This window comes from Geotrypetes seraphini, chromosome 13, assembly GCF_902459505.1.
Source record: "Geotrypetes seraphini chromosome 13, aGeoSer1.1, whole genome shotgun sequence".
Classification (NCBI taxonomy): Eukaryota; Metazoa; Chordata; class Amphibia; order Gymnophiona; family Dermophiidae; genus Geotrypetes; species Geotrypetes seraphini.
The window spans coordinates 29898626-29920526 of NC_047096.1; the positions used below are offsets into that span (position 1 = coordinate 29898626).

At 43.3% G+C, this 21901-nt stretch overlaps 1 protein-coding gene and 1 pseudogene across 1 annotated transcript; both read right to left on the bottom strand.

Moving 5' to 3' along the window:
* Positions 1 to 200: 200 nt before the first annotated feature.
* Positions 201 to 7113, bottom strand: LOC117347587 (nicotinamide N-methyltransferase-like). Its single transcript, XM_033918703.1, has 3 exons — positions 6958 to 7113; positions 4171 to 4406; positions 201 to 834 (listed from the first exon to the last, which is right to left on the bottom strand). Exons 1-3 carry the CDS (start codon positions 7111 to 7113, stop codon positions 387 to 389), a joined length of 840 nt encoding a protein of 279 aa, XP_033774594.1. The 3' UTR covers positions 201 to 386.
* Positions 7114 to 8464: 1351 nt separating this feature from the next.
* On the bottom strand, positions 8465 to 11450 carry LOC117347588 (annotated as a pseudogene).
* Between the last annotated feature and the right edge of the window lie 10451 nt (positions 11451 to 21901).

The following is a 21901-nucleotide window of genomic DNA, read 5'->3' on the forward strand; positions in this document are numbered from 1 at the left end:
TTAATTCACATAAGGTCATCCCAGGGATGTTTCACAGTTAATACCCTTCAGTGGGTTACACTTGTGACAGCTGGAGCTCAAGGGTTTATTCCAGTGTGCAAACTGTGACTGAGGGCTTTCCTTTATCACAATTATTTATTATTCTTTAGTGCTTTGTTGGTTGAACTGTCTCTCCCTCTCACCCTTGATTTTGTTGGGGCAGGGGGGATTAGCTTTAGCATATAACTCTTGGTGTCCTTTTTACAGAATTGCCCTGCTAGTAGCTGAGTGGATCATGACTCGGAACCAGAATAATTAGGATGAAATCGTACAGCATTCACTATACAAAAAATAAAAATGAGACTAAAACCTGGCATGCCTGCCTGAATAACAAAACAGGGGCCTTTTCACCCTAAGGATGACTTAACGCACATCTTTTGAGCAAGAATAAAGAAGGCATCTGTATGGTGGGCCAAGTGAAAGGCCGACAGATCACGTCGGGAATCCACCTCAAGCTGTTTCACTTCATAGCCTGCATCAGTGAGAGCTTTCTTCAGAAATTCCTTGTCCAAGACAAGGGATGAAAATGGTTTCTCTCCAACCATATACATGTCTGTTCCTAATACTCCACCTATGACTAAATGTCCTCCCGCTTTCAACAATGAAGAGATATTCCTCAGGGCACAGCAGAACGTATCCTGGTCCTTACATGCACCTTCCAGACACAGGCATGTCAGTAAGCAGTCAGCCTTAGGCAGAACCAGTGAATCCAGTGGGTTCTTCTTAGTTATGTCACACTTCAGAACTTGTGTCACCGTTTTCCTCAGCTTCTCTTCCTTTTCTGTCCACGTTTGCCTTTGTGAGAATAAGAACATAAACAAAACCTTCAGATCAGCTCATTGTAGAGCAGACGTTCCCAACCCAGTCTTCAGGACTCATTTAGCCAGTAGGGTTTTCAGGATACCCATACTGAATATGCATGAAATAGATTTACATACCAAGGAAACAATGCATGCAAATTTATCTCATGTGTATGCATTGTGGATATCTCAGAAACCAGAATAGCTTGGTGTGTCCCAAGGAATGGGTTGAGAACCCTTATTGTAGAGGGTTGATTTTTCATTGCCTAAGTGCTTTGGGTCAATATTCAGTGGGATTTTATCAAGCAGAAAGTGCTTCTACCTGGTTAAATTCCACTTTCCAGCCAGTGGCATTTAACTGGATAATGCTGCTGAGTATCTGCTCTGTTCAAATCAGCACTTAAGACATACATATTCAAAGATGCATTTGATTAAAGTTTCTTCTCAGTCTTCCACGGCTGGCACCAGATTTTTGCTGTTGGCCATGTCTCGCCTTATCTAGATAGGTAGAATCATGCTGTGGCTTTCTTCAGGGTATGCCTGAAGGGAGTGAAAGCTGTCTCACACATTGGGAGATTCACAATAAAGTTCTTAGCAGGACTGACAAAAAAAGGAAAAGATTTACATGAAATGTTTTGAAGACATATATTGTGTTTAAATAGTTCTCTTTTATTAGATGTTGTAATTGAAGGCAGAGGTTTTCCGCTGAAGAACTACCGAAATAGATACTATCAGTTTTGCTATACCGTGGTTACAATTTTATTGGGGTAGTTATTGAATTTATTTATACTTCCCAACTTTTTTGGAAATCCTGAAGAAAGCCATAGCATGATGGCTTAAAAGTTGGTCCTACTTACCCGAACAACAGCAACAAAGTTCCCTTTCTTTCTTCTCTCACCATCTTCTGTGGGCCAGCTGGGGAGACAACCTATAGAACCTGACTATTCTGATTTTTTTTCCTTTCTTTCCTGTTAATTAATGGCATTTCACAGATTATGTCTAAATTCAAAAGGGCCTGGGATAGGTACGTGGGATCTCTCAGCGAGAGGAAGAGATAATGGTTACTGCAGATGGTCAGACTGGATGAACCATTTGGCCTTTATCTGTCATCATGTTACTATGTTTCTATAACCAAAAAGCTCTATTACATCACAGTACAGGTGTAAAGAGCCTTAGCCAATAGGGAGAGGAAGAGATATTGGTTGCTGCGGATGGGCAGACTTAATGGGCCATTGGGCCTTTATCTGCCATCATATTTCTATCACCTGTGACATTTAGCTGTAAACCACCTAGATATTATGTGAACAGCAGTATATAAAACTCTTAATACACTTGAAACAAAGGGCCTGTTTTACTAAACCGTGTCACAGCATCTTACTATGGGCCAGCAAAGTGAATGCTCTGATGCTCATTCAATTCCTATGGGAATCTGAGCATTTACCTCACTTTTCCGTGGTAAGAAGCTCTTCCATGGTTTAGTAAAGCCCAGCAAAAGACTGGGAAAGGTCTGTGATAGCACAGTAAAAAATAAATCATTCTTCCACCAGCAGTAATTTTTCGCTGTAAGGGGGGGACATCAGAATTGATATGATGAAGGTTTAAAAAACACCCAATCACCCAGTGCAACAAAATATTATTATTAAATAACTCATAGAATCAGAAAGTTATTTTCATCTCAGCGCTGAAATAATTAAGTCAACGTGGTAAGAGTTCTCACAAGTCCAGCACGACTGCCACAAAGCTTCTCCTCTGACACGAGCTACCCAGGTGGAAATAGAAAGGTGCATTAGAGAGAAGTTTCGGGGCAGTCGCGTGGGATTTGTGAGAATGGTTGCTGCGTAAAAACTCTGAAAAGTGTCCGCATAGTTGAGGGGAAGGGAGGAGGATGGCTCAATGAGGGGAAGAGGTTGAATGCCACTGAAAGGAAGTGGAGAGAAAGGGGAACAGATGCTGAAGGGAAGTGAGGAGGGGAGAGAGAGGGAGGAGCAGACACTGGATGGAAGTGGGGAGGGGACAGTGAGGGTAACAGATGCTGAAAGGAAGTGGGGAGCAGAGAAAGAGTGGAGCAGATGCTGGATGGAAGGGGGGAGTAAGAGAGGGGAACAGACGCTGAAGGGAACTGGGGAGGAAAGAGGAGCAGATGCTGGATGGAAGGACAATGAGAAAGGGGAACAGGCACTGAAAGGAACGGGAGAGGAGAGAGAGAGGAGCAGATACTGAAAGTGGAAAGAGAGGGAGCAGACACTAGAAAGTAGTGGGGAGGAGAGAAAGCGAAGCAAACACAGGATGGGGTTGAGAGAGAGGGTAAAAGACACTTGATGGGAGAGGACAGAGAGGGAGCAAACTCTGAAAGGAAGTGGTGAGGAGAGGGAGAGAGCACATACTGGATGGAAGAAGAGGATAAAGAGAAAATGGGGGAAGAGGATAGAGTCAATGAGATACTGGGTGAGGGAAAGAGGTGGCAACCTTGACTTAGACACAATGAAAGGGAAATTGAGGACTGGAAAGTAAGAAAGTAGACAAGAGGTAGAAAACAAATTGAGAAGGAAGAGCAGAAAAGAAAGGGAAAGGGATAGGTGAGAGAGATATCAGAGGGGGAGGAGACAGATACCAGATCTGAAGGGAGGAAAAGAGGAGAGAAATGCTAAAAATCACCTGGGGGAGGGAGTGAGAGATGGAAGGAAAAGGAAAGCCTTCTGAGTCAGCGTGGTGGGGTCCCAGTTACCTCCTTCAGTGGTACTGATTGGGGAAGGGAATGAGGTCCAAATGAGAGGAAGCATGCAGGAGACAGAAATAAAAAAATATTAGATGCACTTTTAGAAAGAAGTGCAACCAGAGACTCATGAAATCACCAGACTACAAAGGTAGGAAAAATGATTTCATTTTCAATTTAGTGATCGAAATGTGTTAGTTTTGAGAATTTATATCTGCTGTCTATATTGTGCACTATATATTTCTATTATTCTATAGTTGTTACTGAAGAGAGATTGCATATTTTAAAGTCATCTGCTCTGATCTCTTTGAAAAAAACAAATAAATATAAATAACATTTTCTGTGAGTACAATGTGCTTTATGTTTTTTTAATGTTGTGGTTACCATTATGTATTAATAAGATTATATTGTATGTATATGGAAAAAATTGCATTACAATTAGTACTATTATTATGGGTGGAGTCAGGGGCTGAGCCTGGGCAGATCTGGGGCAGAGCTTGGGCGGGGTTACTCGATTGATATTTGTTAGACTTAGGGGGTACTTGGCTTGAAGAAGCTGAGAAACACTGCTCTAGGGTCTACATTCCAGCTCTCACAGATACAAATACAAGTCTATACCTGTCACCTTCCAGCTCACAGACAAATTTCACAGTTGAACTCCAGTCAAAGGCTTCCGGCTCTTTCTTCAGCCATAACTCCAGCTCCTGCCGGTTCCGGTCAGTGTAATCTGTGGCAATGATTTCTTTGAAGCACTCACAGGCTGAAAGGAATTGGTAGATGGTAGGGCCAGAACCAATGTCAATAAGGAGATTCCCTTTTACACCCCCTGCAACCGAGAAATCAGAAACAGAATGCTGTATATTATGAAAGTGAGCTCTTATCATATAAAGCATAAACATATCTTAGGTGAATAAAGAGCATTGCTTCTGTACCTCAGACTAGAAGTAGGGAGGGGTGAGGGAGCTATGAGGGGTTTCACAAAATGTTTTCCCTTAAATAGTTCTTACTGCAACTGGGGATTCATCATCATAAATGACATCTTTAAGCTTGAGAAGGCACTTTGGTGACATTGACACATAAGAATGGCTCCCATTGAATCAAAATGTCTGAGCAGTGGAAGCTACAAAATCAGCTCTTCCATTAAACAAAGTAGGAGGGCACATAGAGCACCAAAGGATGGGGGAGGAGGGGCAGGCAGGAAAATCACTATATTGAAGCTCTGACAGCTGATCTGTTGATAGAACAATGCTGCTTACTCTATCTCCCCCAGTCAGATCCACCTGCCAGCCAGTTCTTCTCCACCCAGAGAGTGGTAGAAAACTGGAATGCTGCTCTGGAGTCTGTTATAGGGGAAAACACCCTCCAGGGATTCAAGACAAAGTTAGACAAGTTCCTGCTGAACCGGAACATACGCACGTAGGGCCAGTCTCAAGACGTTGGTCTTTGACCACTGGTCTGACCCAGCAGTGGCAATTCTTATGTTCTTAGTAGTCAGAACTCAGGTGCCATTGGGTGGGATAGTGTTGAGCCTCTCTTTTCATTCCTCACTACTCTCTTAAAATCTGGACCCACAGCCCTGCCCCCAAGCGGGGTCTATGATCACCATGCCCCATTGCTTCTAGGTTAAAGCCCTCTTCAGTAGATTAGCTAACCTGCTTCCGAAGACACTTCTTCCCAAATTTGATAAATGCACCCCTGCCCAGTTAGATGCACCCCATCCCTGATAGATGCACCCCATCTCTGCTCAGCAGCCTTTGGAAATTCATCCCATGGTCCAGGAAGCCAAAACACTCTCGATGATACCATCCACGTAGCCCAAGCATTCATCTCCTTGACAGGGAGGATGGATGAAAATACCAACTGCGCACCTGACTGCTTCACCTTCTCTCCCAGAGCCACAAAATGACTTTTGATACATTTACAGGGGTACCTGGTAGTATTGTTAGTGCCAACGTGGATGAGCAACGTCAGATAATAGTCATCAGGCTTGATGAGTCTCGGCAAACTCTCCGTAACATCTTAGTTTTTGGCACTAGGCAGACAGCATACCTCCCGGGCGGAGCGAGGGGAATTACAGTACCAATCTTGCAGGGTTGTGTAATCTGAATCCAGCTGTTTTCTTTCAGCACAGCCTCTCCTTCCCCACTGCTAGGAAGGGTGAGCTAAGGTCATTTTTGTCATAACGCAGCGTGGCGCAGTGGTTAAAGCTACAGCCTCAGCACCCTGAGGCTGTGGGTTCAAACCCATACTGTTCCATGTGATCCTTCGCAAGTCACTTAATCCCCCCATTGCCCCAGGTAGATTGTGAGTCTGCTAAAACAGACAGGGAAAAATACTTGAGTAGTTGAATAAATTCATGTAAAACCATTCTGAGCTTCCCTGGGAGAATGGTATAAATAAATAAATGTGAAATAACAGAAAACCCTATGAAAAGATACTCAGAAACTATACAGCTAGCCACTCATTTTCAGAACTCTTGGGGATGGAAATAGATCCCATGGGGACGGGGATAAATTTGTCCCTGTGTCATTCTCTACTCTGGAATTTGTTGCCAGAGAATGTGGTAAAAGCAGTCAACCTAGCAGAGTTGTTTTTTTTAAAAGGTTTTGACAAATTCCTATAAGAAAAGTCCATAAGCCGTTATTAAGATGGGCTTGGGAAAATCCACTGGTTATTCCTAGGATAAACAGCATAAATTCTATTTTTACTCTTTTGGGACTGTGCCAGGTACTTGTGACTTAGATTCACCACTACTAGAAAGCAGAATACGGGGCTTGAAGGACCTTTGGTCTAACCCAGTATAGGCAAAGCTTATGTTCAGTATTAACTGCTTAAGTGACCAAATCGGGACCATATAAAAAGTCCTATCTTTATTTGGTGCTACTTAAACTAGATAAATGCTGAATGTCACATCTAACCAAGTAAGAGATAGCCAGCCATATAAACCCAGATATTCAATACCAGCCACTGGATAGCGCTTTTCATTGGATATCTGTGAATAATGCAGCTGACTGCTAAAAAATAAAAAACCAACTGCTAATCACTGCTGGCTGAAAATCTACCCCTGTGTTTTCAACTGTTAGAACCACAGACGTCATCAGCAGAAAAGGTCTGACCAATCTGGCCGTGACCCAGTTCCACCACACAAACAGAACCAAGAGATAAAAAGTAAAGCCACACTTGTAATACTATATATGTCATGCAATGCACATCAAGCTATGTCTCACCATACTGTTTGTCATGTTATGTTTGGCCATCTCTGCTAGGCAATGCCCTGCCATGCCATGTTTGCCATCACCTCGTATAAATTCACTTTAATATGTATGTAAACTTGTAACCCATTCTGCACTCTCCTGGGAGGACGGGATATAAAACCAACTGAATAAATAAAATATTAAGACATACCTGAAAGTGAAAGTATTGAAGAGATTTTTCAGCATGAATGGCAATATACCCATCTTTCATAAGAAGCCCCACTTCAGCAGCATAATACATCTCCAGGTAGGGTTTTGGAAGAAAATCCCTCTGGTAGGTTTCCTTATCAGAGAAGTCCGATGTCATTTTGTACTTTCCAGAGCTGATACAATTTGTGTGTTCCTCCTGCTTACTCCCAGCTCTGTGTATAATGAAAGGAGATCCCCTGCTCTGGATATAAACTTGCAGGAAATTACATTTGAGATTTATAGCCTTAAGCTCCATCCAAAACTTTCTCTCTTAATCTTCCCTATATCTGTTCGGACATAAATTTCTGCAGAAGCTATTCCAGATCAGTCTTGCTGGAACATTCCTGCACCTTAGGAAATTTTTTTTTAAAAACCCAAATTACAGTCAATAGATAATGTGGGTTAAGACATACTCGCATCTTCTCTTACAAATGCTCCATACTTTTATTCTGGGTTAAAAAAGGTTTGGACAAGTTCCTGGAAGAAAATTCTATGCTATTGAGACAGATATAGGCGAAGCCATTGTTTGCCTTGGGATCGGTAGCATGGAATCTTGCTACTCTGGGATTCTATATGGAATCTTGCTTCTGTTTAGGGTTCTGGAATGTTGCTGTTATTTGGGATTCTACCAGGTACTTGTGACCTGGAATGGCCACTGTTGGAAACATATATACAATATTAGACAATACAATATTATATAATACAGTCATAAAGGGCAAGGCTGGGCAGGACAGTAACTTTAGGACATTCATAGGGAATTTCTGGAGGGGCATTACAGAAGATTGAACCAGGGGGGCCGCCAGCTGGTGGTTGTTGGTGGAGAGAGATCAGAGGGAAACATTTTGCGGTTCGACCTTTAGATGAAGAGAAAGGCCTTCACTGCTCTTCGGAAGGTCACCATTGAGTTCTGTGATCTGATTTGAGGGGAGAGTTGGTTCCAAAGCTGTGGGATGAAGCGGGTGTAGGAGCGTTTGTGGACGGTTTACAACAGGAGAAATCTTCCTGGGGGGATTGCACAGTCGTCTCTCTGCTTTAGAGTGGAGGGGGCAGGTAGGGGCATATAGATGTAGTTTGGAGTTTATATAGGCTGGGGTGGCGGTATGGAACCTTTTATGCACTATTACCAGTGCCTTGAGTGTGCAGCCTTTGTTGATCGGTAGCCAGTGTTCTGTGCGGAGGGCTGGGGAGATGGGGGTCATGAAAGAGTTGACTCATAGCAGATCTGATGGAGACGAAATATATCATTGTTTTGATTGTGAAGAGCGTAAGGATCTTGATGGTGTATATGGAATCATATTGTGAGAGGTGAACCAGAATGATATGTCTTGTGAACTATTGAGAGTATTTTGAAGGCAATTCTATGTGACCTCCAGTCTGTCTACACTAAACACAGAATGCAAACCTGGGAAACATTTACCAGAAAAAATGATTTATTATGAGCAATAGGCATATTGCAATTCATACCTCTTCAACAATGGCATTCACAAAGCTTTTCAGACAGCAAAGCGACAAGCAGGAAAGAAAGTTTAATTGTCTTTCTCCTTGCGTGCAACAAGAAATAAGACAGCTTTGTAGTCACATATCTTGATGGGCTTTATGGTCTTTAGCTAGGACCTCCAATTCCTCAATGACATAACCAGCTTCTATGACAGCCTTCCTCACAAATTCCTCCTCTAACGACAAGGAAGAAAACTTTCTGGAACCAACCATATAAAAGGTGCCCCCTAAGACTGAACAGAGTATTAAGTAGCCTCCAGTCCTCAGCAGTGAAGAGATGTTCTTCAGGGCACTCTGGTTTTTGCAAGCATATTCTAAGCATCCTGTAGTGAGCAGACAGTCCGCCAGGGGCAAAATGTTCTGCCCAAGGGGGCAGCTATGAGTGACATCACACCTCAGAACTTGTTTGACAGTTTTTCGTAACTTCTCTTCTTTTTCAAGCCAGGTTTTCCTATTCAGAAAAGAAGAAGTACTAAGTCACATTCAGTTCTCCGAAATGCAAGATCTAGTCTAGGCAATTAGTCAGGTCCGGTTTCTCTATATGTCGCCGATATCAGCGACCACCTATAAAAAGACCATCAATCACATGTCAGTCATAAAGATTAACGCCTCTGGGAAAGATAGGCGCCAGAAATGTAGGCCAGGGTGGTGGTCATAGGTTTTCCTGACATCATTACATCATTAGTACTTTCCTCTAACATTGGCAAAAATATATTTTACTTATATAAGTGTAATTCATTTTGCTCTTCTCAATAAAATATTTTTTTCATTCAGATAATAGTTAATCTCTGGAACGTATTGCCAGAGCGTGTGGTGAGAGCGGATAGCGTAGCTGGTTTTAAGAAAGGTTTGGACAAGTTCCTGGAGGAAAAGTCCATAGTCTGTTATTGAGAAAGACATGAGGGAAGCCACTGCTTGCCCTGAATTGGTAGCATGGAATGTTGCTACTCCTTGGGTTTTGGCTAGGTAGTAGGAAACTGGATTGCCACCGTGAGAATGGGCTACTTGGCTTGATGGACCATTAGTCTGACATAGTATGGCTCTCACTTCTGCATTCTTCTGCCTATGCCTCTTGTTCTAATACTGAACCCTCTGTTCTACCAATGCATCATTTCCCTTTTACCGGTAGGAGACTTTTCATTACCTCATATCATAGGATGTATAGATGAAATAAACTGATCATGTATAAGCAACAATTTACCAGCATCATATTTCTCTAGCTTCAATTTAAGCCCCAGCTACAATTTATATTTATCTACCTCATTTATATTTGCCTCCTTTTCTTCAGTTACAGAATTCTAACACAAAATCCTGCTTAAAATTATTATTCACATCACCTCTTGTTAAAAGGAAGATGACAGCTACTAAAAGCAAATATGGGATATGGTTTAAACGGGGATATATGTCAAGACTATTTCTATAGCTCTACTTTCAAAACATTGTGTTTAGTGTTTAAATCTTTCATTTGAATCTTCTTGGGTTCCTTACTAGAACATAAATTGACAAAGTACTTTCCAAATAGGACACTGTTTTCATCACAAAGAAATTGTCTTCAGCTACCTGGCTTTTGATGACAAGGAAAAGAACATTTTCTTATGTGGGTCCTCTACATTGAAACTCTTTGCTTAGTTTAGCTTTCGAAAGCTTTCAAAAAATTGGTTATTTCAGGAATGTTTAATTAGTGTTTTTCATTATTAGATTCTGTACTTTGTATGATATTTCTTATTATTTTTGCTTGTAAACCATTTTAACACTTTGTACAAAGCAGTATATAAAGTAATAAATTCCAATCCAATCCTATAATCAGGGCCTTTCAGGTAGAGGTCTGCATGGGAACGGGGATCGCAAGAATCCCGCGGGTCCCGTGGGGTTCCCACGGGAAACCACCCTAACCCACGGGGATCCCCCTCTGGCCCACGGGACTCCCACGGGGACCCCCCTCTGGCCCACGGGACTCCCATGGGGACCCCCTTCTAGCCAACAGGACTCCCACGGGGATGGAAGGCTTTGGAAGCAGGGTTCGTCCATATAATATAATTGACACGTCAGCCTTAGTAAAAGAGGAGGTTTATAAGTTAATTACCTGAACAGAAAACAAAAAAAGGGTTCCACCAAAGAGATTCCATAAGGAAAACAGTAGCGCAAACACAAAAGAAATTGTGGAATTGATGATCTTGTCAGAAGTAATTGCTGCTTTTTATGGGGACGGGCGGGGATGGAGGTAATTCCTTGCAGGGATGGTTGTTGACAGATAGGATCCTGAAGGGGACGGGTGGGGATGGAGAGAATCCTGGCAGGGACGGGCGGGGATGGGTGGGATTTCTGTCCCCGTGCAACTCTCTTCTTTCAGGTATTTTCCACACAGTAGCCCAAACAGAGCACCACTGGCTCTCCCTACCTATTGCCTTCCAGTTCACACACTTGCTTCACCACACAACTCCAGTCAAAGGCGCCAGGCTCCTTTCTCAGTCATTTCTCAAACTCCCTTTGGCTGAGGTCTGAGTAGTCTGAGGCGATGATCTCTTTGAAAGACTCGCAGCTGAGAGGAGCTGGTGAATGTTTGGGCCAGAGCCGAGCTCGATCAAAGTTTCCCCTTTCAATCCACCTTGTTTGGAAAAGTAAAAGGCCAAAAAATTAGGGCTCCTTTTACTAAGCTGCAATAGAGTTTTAAGCTAAGCGTACACTAAAACCACTAACGCAGCTTAGTAAAAGAAGCCCTAAGTTACTGTATTTTACTTTACTATGACATTTGTATCCCACTTCGGTCTCTTGAGTTCAATATGGCTTATATATGTTGACAAAATATCAGAAGAAAATTTATACCCTTAGGTGTCTACATTGGGAATTTCTAAGCAGAAGAATAAGTAAATTGTAGAATTCTAATAATTTATGCACAGAAGTGTCATTTTATGGCATACCAACTAGTGGAAGAGTATGTGTCATGATTTGGGTCCACATGTTTCCAGTGGTTCAGGCCCTAGACATTTTTATGGGGATTATTTATTTGTTCTAATAAAGCCTTCATCTTGGACATCAACTCTCCACAAGTTTCTTGCTTTTGTTCATGATTTGGGCAGAGCACAAGAGACTGCATGAAAATTCTAGAATACAGGAGTGGTTCTAATGTGTGGCTCTGGGGCTCCATGCAGCCCCTAAAGTCCTCCAGTGCAGCCTCAAATATTTAGCTGAAATGCTCATCAGATCTTCTAAATGTGTTAATTTCAATCTTGTCCACGTGATATAGAGTAACCCCTCACTCTTCTCTGGGGTAAAAGTATCCCTTAATAGATAAAAATTATGTTATCGAGGTTACCCGAGGGTTAAATAATACCTTTCCCCAGGAGAAGGAGTGATTAACATTTTAAAAATTTGGTTTATTTTTATCCAGATCTCTAAGACTTTCAGAATAACTCACAATTATCACAGTTTCAGTCCAAGAAAAAGTTCCTTTAATGAGGAATCAAAATGTTCCCGGTCTTTTGAATAGGATTCTCAAAAAAACAGCAGCTGACTACAGATGATGAACTTTCAGATAAGTTTGCTGGACGTTCATCTACTTCTTCTGAATATGTTTTGTTTTAATACTGTTTAACTAATGTCTCTATGAACTGATTCTTTGTGTGTATTTTTTTCCTTACAGGTTCCAGCTTTCAGGAGCTCCACATTTATTGGATATCTCTTTTCTTTTCCTTTCTTTCCTTTCGGTGGGTACCAGGTGGTTCATAGTCAAATGTGCGCAAGACATAAGCGCGCGGACAACTGCGCTAAGACAATTGGGCGCGAAGACAACTGAGCACAAGACAAGAGAGCGCGAGACAACTGAGCACAAGACAAGTGAGCGCAAGACAACTGAGCGTGAAACAATCACTTAATTGTTTTGCGTTGAGTTGTCTTGCGCTCAACAGTCTTACGTGCAATTGTGATTACGCTCAATTGTCTTGCGCTCACTTCTGGTTGCTTTCAACTGTCTTGTATGCAATTGTCTTGTGCTGAATTGTCTTAGCGCAATTGTCCACACACTTTTGTCTTGCACGCATTTGAATTTCTACCTTACCAGGATGGCTGTTGAATGAAGATCAAATGAACTCTTATTACTCTGACTCAGAAAAATCAATAAGAATATCCTACAACCCTTAAACTATTTTTCACAACAATATCAACTATTTAAAACTTGTCTAGCTAATATAAAACAAAAGATAATTGAAAATGCCTTAAGTTAATTCCCTCCCACAATTTAATAAACTTCTCCCAAATGCCAAATATCTTAAGCCAAATTTTTACAAATGTGTTGTCAGCAGCTAACAAGACTCTGACACAGAAAAAAATTCTGAATGACCAAAAGTCCCTAGGACACAAATACAGACTCCTCTTCAGAGCCACAGACCTGTAAAATTCTTTATCTATTCACACCAGCACTCCAGACAAAATCCTCAAATTCACCAGAAGCAAATAACTATCAGCAACAGTTGACAAAGTCACAGATTTTAAGCCCAGCTTACAATGAGGTGGCTACCAGAAAGATCTCTTTCACAGAAATTCACTGAAGCACAGAAAAACTCTTAGGCACTCTGAATTTCTATGACACAATAAAAATCTTCAAATCTATCATTCACCAGAAAATTTTTTACCTCTAAAAGATCTAACAGCTAAAAAGATCCAACATGAGATCTTAACTCAAAAACTTCTACAATAGAACCTCAAACCATTATACCAACCTGTCAAAATCATAACATCCAGACCACCAAAAATCATTAACACCAGATAACCAACTTCACAATAAAACCAAGCAATTACACTTCTTCCTCCGTATTCATGGTTTCGATTATTTGCGTTTTATAGCTTGCTGGCTCCTCCTCCCTAATGATGTCAGCCTGCATAGAGAAATCGCTGATTCCAAGCGTTTACAGAGAAAATCGCTGATTCCCGGCACTTTCTTCACCGTGTTTTGCCTCTCCTTCAGGAACAGTCTATGTTTCCCACCACATTATTCACGGTTTCACCATATTCACGATGGTTTTTAATAGAAAAGAACGAATAACATATGAAAAAGTTTGTCTGTTAATCCCTTATCACAGCGAATACGGAGGGAGAAGTGTATCTCTAGAAACCAAAAACTTACTTCAGAAATATTTCTCAGAAGGAGCAGCTCTCACACACAGCTGTCCAGAACCAATCACCCACCCAACTGTCAAAAAAATGACAGAATGTTCACAGCTGTTGCTGACCTCTGCATGAGGACACAAGTTCTGTGTAAAGATCAGCAACTGAAAATCACCAAACTGCAAACATAAATTCCTTTTAAAAACCAGAGTTTCAAAAACAAATAAAACACCAAGTTTGCCTTAAAAAAGCCCTTCAGAACACAAATGTTCTTTAAATCTTTTTTTTCTATACGAGCACGAGCTAGAAGTCTTCATGTGCCGGCAGCCTGTCTCATGCCATCACCATGACATCAACAACATTGTCCATTTCCCACGTGCCAAACCTGCGATCAAAAATAACAAAACGCGTGTAAATACCATGTGCATCTTCGGGGGAGGCTCTCTGGAGCCTCTCCCCACTGTTCTGGTGTTCTCCCTTTAAAATCTTCAGCGGCACCGGCGCTAAACTTTACTTTTGTAAAAAATAAAAGATTAGCCAGTAAACTTTCCTGCACATGCGCTGGAATGGTGATGTCATTCCTGCACTGACAGGATGACATCTGCGACACAATCCCTGATCCAGCCACACATCGCCGGGAACACTCCCATATCCTACTCAGGCCCCACATCTCTCGGCAACTAGACTGGCCGCAAAATAGGCCCCGGAGCACTGTTTTATTGCTCCGATACTTCTTCCTTTTTTGGGCCAACCTCATGCCCACTGCGCATGTACAAACTTTGACGTACATGATGACAACCAACAAATGAATCACTGATGCATCAGGCCTCAAAACCTGAAAGTGACTCTCTCCAGGCAGCTTTTGGATCAGACCATGGTAGATTCTTTGGGGACTAAGCACACCTCTCTCCCCAGTGAGGGTGGTGTTGTGTTAAAGGACATGCAGGGCTGCTGGGTGGATGTGGTCCTCGGGAAACTTTGATGCGCGCTCTGGAGAGTGAGGCAGTAGATCCCCGCCTCAGCTTCTGATGGCTGGGGCAGATTATATGGCAAAGGTGCCAGCAAACTCCATCTCTGCCTACCGAATGTTCTGGATCTGATAATGGGCTGGTGATTCCACTTCCAAGGCTACTTTGGCTAGGCTGCCTTATAAGGGGCAGTTATTGTTTGGAAAAGGTCTGGATGACTTTATGGATTCAGTGATAGACCATTGCCCTAAGATTTTGCCCGATAGTAGATCCAGACCCTCCAGGGGTTCTGGACGCTCTAATTTTTGTGGCTCATGGCATTCCAGATCGTATGCAAATGCCACATAGCAGAGATTTTCCCAAGGCTCCAGACAACGATACATTGGCTACAGGCGTTCCCAGCCTTCCACCTCCCGTTCTGCACCCTCTGCTAGAAAGGCTCAATAATGCCAGGCCGACAGATGCCCCTCTGCAGATAAGGGGCCGGCTCTCAGAGTTTCTTCCTACGTGGATGCGCATTACATCCGATCAGTGGGTCTTAAACATTGTTCAGTCAGGTTACAAGCTGAAATTTACTCAACATCTGACATATTGATCATGAACTCTCTTTCAGGTCACCCAGACAAAGTGCTCAGGATTCAAGCCACTGTTCAGCGCTTGCTGGATATTCAAGCTATAGAGCCTTTCAGGTTCAGGCAAATACTCCATGTACTTTATCGTGCCAAAGAAAAGCTCATAATACTGGAAGCCTATTCTGGATCATCAGCACATGAATGCGGCTCTCAAAATTCCTCGATTCGAATGGAGATCATGCGTTTCATTATTGCAGCAGTGACCCCGGGAGAGTTTCTTGCCTCTCTGGATCTCACAGAGGTATTCTTGCACATTCCTATTTTTTCAGCCCACTGCAAATTCTTGCGGTTTCATGTTCTGGAACAGCATTACCAGTTCTCGACACTGCCCTTTGGGCTAGCAACAGCACCCTGGACTAATGTGACGGCAGTAGCCTACGTCAATCATCAGGGAGGAACCAAGAGCACTCCTCTGGCTCAGGAAGTCTGCCTTCTTTTTCTTTGGGTCATCTCCTAGCCCTGATGGCAGCACATGTGGCAGGAGTAGACAATGTTCAAGGAAACTTCTTCAGCAGACAGACTCTGTATGCAGGTGAGTGGGTTCTGTCTCCAAAGGCATTCCAAGTGATAGTGGGGCACTGCGGGAGGCACTAGCCTGCCCCAACGGGACCCGTTTCACCTCATAAAGGCTTTCTCAAGGATTCTACAGGAACTCCATTCGAGCGTCCTTCCTCTATTGGGGCTGGGATTTGTCCGCCTATTAAAGAAACTGGATGTGCGTAGAGTTTTTCTGCGTTATTTGAAGGTCACAAACACGTTTTATTTCTCTGACCATTTGTTTGTGTTGACTCATTCATTTAAGCAAGGTGCTCCCGCTTCCAAGGCCACAATTTCCAGATGGATTCGTAGGGCCCTTTCATCAGCCTACACTCTTTCAGAGAAACAATCTCCTGTTTCTGTTAAGGCATCTTCTACCAGGAGTGTGGCTTCTTCGTGGGCCGAAGCTAGATTTATCTCTCCTGAGGAGATTTGAAAAGCGGCAGCATGGTCTTCTCTTCACATGTTTACCAAGTTCTACAGAGAGGATATGGCAGCAAGACTCAGTCTTTGGATCCTCAGTCTTAAGGATTGGCACAGCAAGCCTGCTCTAGCTTTTGGGGGGACTGCTTTTATATGTCCCTACTGTCTAGAATATCTCACCTATTGCACTGGAAAAAGAGATTATGCACTTACCCTGGTAAGCTCTTTTCCAGTAGATAGGTGAGACATTCTAGATTCCTGCCCTGTCCTTCCTGTGCCTGCTTACAGTTTTCAGTCTGTTTATGCTTCTACAAGCTGATTTTTGAATGCCTGTCAGCCCTGAGGGCTTGGATGAATTTGTATATATGTCTCTATTTATTGTGGAGTAGTTTCTGAGCTCCTTTGAAGCCTGTGTTGGCATTTAACAGTCACCCCACTTCCAATACCCCTCTCTCCCACACACCCCTGGAAACACATTTCACCCTTCCAATATCCTTCTCTCCCACACACACTGTGAAAAGGCAACCCTCCCCCCTCCAGTTCATACAGGTCTTTACTCTCTCTCTCACCCACCCCTACTCAGAATAGGCCCTTTTGGGCCTACCTAAACTCCCTGGTAGTCTAGTGGGAGCGATAGAGACAGGAAAGAACCTTGCTCACTCCTGCCCCTAGTGGATGGCTCTAGAAAAGGCTACCACAACCTTTAGCAGGAGCCTCGCAGTACTTTGCTCGTCTGCATGGTCTGTTCCAGCCTTTACTTTGCTTTTCCCAGTATTTCACTGGCTGTAGTAGAGATTGCAGCTCCTGTCTTTCAACTGTACCATAGAATGGATCATCTGAAAACTAAGGGCTCCTTTGACTATGCTGTGATAGCGGGTTTAGCACACGCTTAGCATGCACAGAATTGCCCCGTGCGCTAGACGCTAATGCCAGCATTGAGCTGGCGTTAGTTGTAGCCGTATAGCACGGTTTTAGCGCACGCTAATTTTCTGCGCATGCTAAAAAACACTTGCGCAGCTTAGTAAAAGAGGATGTAAGCCTTGTGCTTCAACCATCTCAGCTGTAAATACCATTGAATCTATGAAGTGCTTGTTCAGAAAGTCAGAATTTCCAAAAACATGAAACATTTGAAATTTCAGAACAAAAGGTCTGTCCTTACCCAGGCAAGTAGGTAACATTTTTGTCACTTTTCTACACAATGATAACATTTTGCAGGTAGTTGGCTTGCCTGCCTTTGAAAGGATATGTAGCTCATACGTTTTCTATAACTGGTTGTTGTGTAGTCATTTTAGAAATGTTGTGATGTGATAAGGAGAAGTTGTTGTTCTTGTAGGGAGTAACAGAAGCTGTGATGCTGCAGTAGTTGTTCCAGGAAGAATTGGACTAAGTATATTTCAATCTGAGATTCTCAAGAAGTGAATGAAAGATGTGTCTGTATTTGAGTGGCTGAGAGTGAAGCAGAGGGTATAAATGGAAATTTTATGACAATTCTTTTTCCTACTTGCTTCAAATATTTGTTCAAGTTATGACAAATCTTTTTCTCTCTCTACCTCTTTTTTTTTTTTTTTTTTTTGCTCCCTCCCTATTTGCCCTTCAGAAGCCAGAAAAAATGCAAGTTGAAGTGAGGCTGGGTGTTAATTTTGTATTGTGACCACTAGATGTCGCAATTGCCTCAAGGTAGAGAGACTTTTGAGATTTGGGGTAATGTGTGAAAATTTAGGCACTAGAATATAAATGACAGAATACTGGCATATATGTGCTGATATACAGTGCATGTCAATATGCCAACTATGCCCTTCTCTGTGTAGTGTTGCTGCTTGGCAGTTCTTGGAGCTTGGTATAGTCTCTGATGAAGTGATGCAGATAAGTTTTACTTCTGTGTGCGATCTCACTCAGTGTCTTTTTGCTTCTTGGACTGGAACTATATTATAGCACATTTTTGATAGTTTTTGCTGTGCTATATTGTACATGTAATACCATTTATTTGAGCGGGGGGATTAGACGGACACTGATAACTGTTTTAAACAGCTGACTGATAATTCAACTTGAAGGCTATTTTAGGGCCTCTTTTATCAAGTCGAATAACATGGGCCAATGCGGTAAATGCACCAAAGCCCATAGGGGTTGAATGGCCTTTAGTGCATTTGTCTCATGGCACTCTTGGGTCTTAGCGAATAGCGCAGAGATGCACATTCAGAGACGTTACATTACATGGTCGCTGTCATGTTACCCACAAATAAGGTCTCCTGTTTTTAAAAAACATTTTACTCTTAATATTTGTTTGCATGGCCAAGTAATCACTTTTAAACTGAAGAGTTCACTTTTTCATTAGAATTTTTTCTTCCTCTTAGGAGTATAATTATTTAGGGCTTCTTTTACAAAGCCACGCCAGCGGTTGCCACGCAGAAAACACTCCGACGTCCCTATGGACATCAAAGCAATTACCACAGCAGCAGCCACTAATGTGGCTTTGTAAAAAGGGGAAGGGTCGATTTGTTCTATCTCTGTGGATTAATTGCATTAGATCAGCGGTCTCAAACACGCGGCCCATGGGCCGCATGTGGCTCTCCAGGTGCTATTTTGCAGCCCGCAGTCTGGACGCGATGATCAACTGTTCCCTTGCTGCAGTTGATTGTTCTGGTTAATGTTGCGGCCGGCGGCGGCTCCTCGCGCCATCCACACCAGCATTTCTCTTCCCCCTTCCCTTCCTTCTGGAGCAGCAGCGTGTCTGGCTAGCTCCCTCGCTCAGTCAATCGTTCCGTTCAATGCCACAGGTGGTGGCTCCTGACGCTATCCACTCCTACATCAGAAGCCTCTCTGACGTCACATCAGAGAGGCTTCTGACTCAGGTGTGGATCTCGCGAGGAGCCGCCACCCGCGGCTTTGAACGGAACAATCAACTGAGCAAGGGAGCCGGCCAGACACACTGCTGCTCCATAAGGAAGAGAACGGAAGGGGAGGGGAAAGAGAAATGCTTCTGCTGCATAGGAAAGGGGGACCCTATGGAAATGATGCTGCTACTGCTGCTGCACAGGGAAAGGGAAAGGGAGGGAAGGGGGAAGAGAAATCCCTCTCCTGCACAGGAAAGGGGGGAGGGAAATGCTGCTTCTGCTGCTGCTGCATAGGGAAAGGGAGTGGGAGGGAAAGGGGAAGAGAAATGCTTCTGCTGCACAGTAAAGGGGGAAGGGAAATGCTGCTTCTGTTGCTGCCGCACCCAATTGGAGAAAGAGAGGGAAGGAAGGAGAAGGAAGACAAGGGAGAGGAGAGGAACAAGAGATGCCAAGTTCATGGGAGGGAGGGAAGGAAAGGAGATATCAGACCATAGAGGGGGAGGGGGAGATGCCAGGGCATGGGGGAGGGAAGGAGACAGATGCCAGACCAGGGGAAAGGAAGGAAGGAGGGAGGGAGAGAAAGGAAGGAAAGAGATGTCAGACCATGGAAATAGGATGGAAGAAGAGAGAGATAGGAAGTGAAGGTAAGACATGGAAACGTAGATTTTGAAAAGAAAGCAGAAAAATTGAATATTAAGTTAATGCCAAAGATGGATGCAAGGCAGAAAGTGAAGACGGAGAGAAAAACAGTCAAAGGTCAAGAAGGCCCTAGAAACATAGTTAAAAGCACAGAAAAATAAAGTCACCAACCAACAAAGGTAGGGAAAATGATTTTATTTTCAATATAGTGATTGAAATGTGTCAGTTTTAAGAAAGAAAAGATATTAAACTTTAAATGTGAGGGCTGCAGAAAAAATAGAGTACTTGGAGGGCTGCAGAAAAAATAGCTAATGTCTTATTAAAGAAATGACAATTTTGCTTAACGTAAAACTCTTTATAGTTTATATATCTTTCCTTTTAACTGTCAAAGGAAAGTTTTATCTATATATATAAAATCGGAGGTATGTATGTGTGTATGTGCCGCGATCACGCAAAAACGGCTTGACCGATTTGAACGAAACTTGGTATGCAGATCCCTCACTACCTGGGGTGATATGTTCTGGGGGTCTCGTGGCCCACCTGCACACGTGGGTGGAGCTACAAACATAAAATCAGATTTCACCCATTCATGTCAATGGAAAAAATGTAAAAAGCTGCCATTCTCACAGTAATTCAAAAACGGCTTGACCGATTTGAACAAAACTTGGTATGCAGATCCCTCACTACCTGGGGTGATATGTTCTGGGGGTCTCGTGGCCCACAACTCTATGTTGCTTGCTCAGGGCTGGGTTCACCCAATAATTTATATGTTCTTGCTCCAGGAGGTGAAACTAAAAATGTTGTTTATAATCACGTTTTGCGTTAGTTGTATTGTATTCATTTTGTCAAATATTTCACATTATAATTTGAATATTATACTTTTTATTAAGCTGTAAAAAAATAATTTCATTCACCACTATAAAGTATCTTTATTTGAATCCATTTACAGTGTTATTGCTATAATTAAATACCCGTGCAACGCCGGGGCATCAGCTAGTAAACTATAAAGAGTTTTACCTCATGCAAAATTGTCATTTCTTTAATAAGACATTAACTATTTTTTCTGCGGCCCTCCAAGTACCTACAAATCCAAAATGTGGCCCCACAAAGGGTTTGAGTTTGAGACCACTGCATTAGATCATTTTCTGTGTAACTAAAACTGTTACCTTGTAACGAGGCATACTACCTGGGTGGCACAGGGCTACTCTCTCCCTTCCCTTCCCCAGCTCCCATGTATCAAACATTACATCAGAAGCTGTACCTTTTATAACAACCTTATTTAACAGAAGCGAATGTAAACAAACAAACTCTACGTGTAAACATTTTCTTTGAACCACTCAAATAAGTTTACACGTAGAGTTTGTTTGTTTACATTCCCTTCTGTTAAATTATGTTGTTACTAGTCTTTAAACCCGTTACATTAACGGGTGCTAGAATAGATGTGTCTGTCTGTTTCTTTATCTCTCTCTCCTTGGCCGCTGTCTGTATCCTTCTGTCTCCCCCTCCCCCCCGAGCAAAGCTGTCTGCCCCCAGCACCCACCTCCCAAATGTCTCTCCACGCAGCACCCCCAAATGTCTCTCCATGGCCCTCTTCTGTCTTCCCCCCCAGAGCAAAGCTGTCTGTCCCCAGCACACCCCTCCCCCCAAAGCAGCCCCCTTTCCCCTCTCCTGCTGACTCTCTCTCTGGCCCCCTTTCTCTGTCTGTCTTTCTGTCCTTCTCCCTGCCCCTGTGTCTTTCTTTCTTTCTGTCTCCCTCCCTCCCGCTGTCTGTCTGTCTGTCATTTTTCCCCATTTCCCTGTGCAGCAGCATTTCCATCCTATCCCCCCCTTTCCTGTGTAGAAGCAGTAGCAGCATTTTCCCCCACTCCCCCTTTCCCTTCTCTTCCCTGCTCCGTTTGGCCCCTCCCCCTTCTTTTACTGCCGTTGTCGATCCGGCCTGCTCCTGACCCTCCCACCGCCGACAAACCTCGGGGCTGCAGCCGCGTAGGCAGCACTTTAAACACGCTGCTTCGCGGGCTTCTACTGGCGATTTCCTCTGTCGCGTCTGTCTCCGATGATGTCAGAGAAGGGCGTGAAGCAGCGTGTTTATAGTGCTGCCTACGCCGCTGGAGCCGGGAGGCGACGGAGAAGGCAGGGGGTGCTAGCGGCCGGCAGCCGCCGCTCCGCAGGTGGAGAGCAGGGAAGGGCGCGCATGCGCACTTGTCTTGCCTCGCGTGAGGCCAGACCGTAAGCCGCGCATGCGCACTTCCTATGGATCGCTACAGCTCACGGAAAACGGA

What these genes read in the sequence shown, in the direction of transcription:
- LOC117347587 (XM_033918703.1), bottom strand. Translation starts at nt 7,113, where the DNA reads ATGACATCGGACTTCTCTGATAAGGAAACCTACCAGAGGGATTTTCTT. An exon ending in TTCAATACTTTCACTTTCAG is followed by an intron (nt 4,407 to 6,957) that starts GTATGTCTTAAT and finishes CATAATATACAG; the next exon opens with CATTCTGTTTCTGATTTCTC. An exon ending in TGTGAGCTGGAAGGTGACAG is followed by an intron (nt 835 to 4,170) that starts GTATAGACTTGT and finishes ATTCTCACAAAG; the next exon opens with GCAAACGTGGACAGAAAAGG.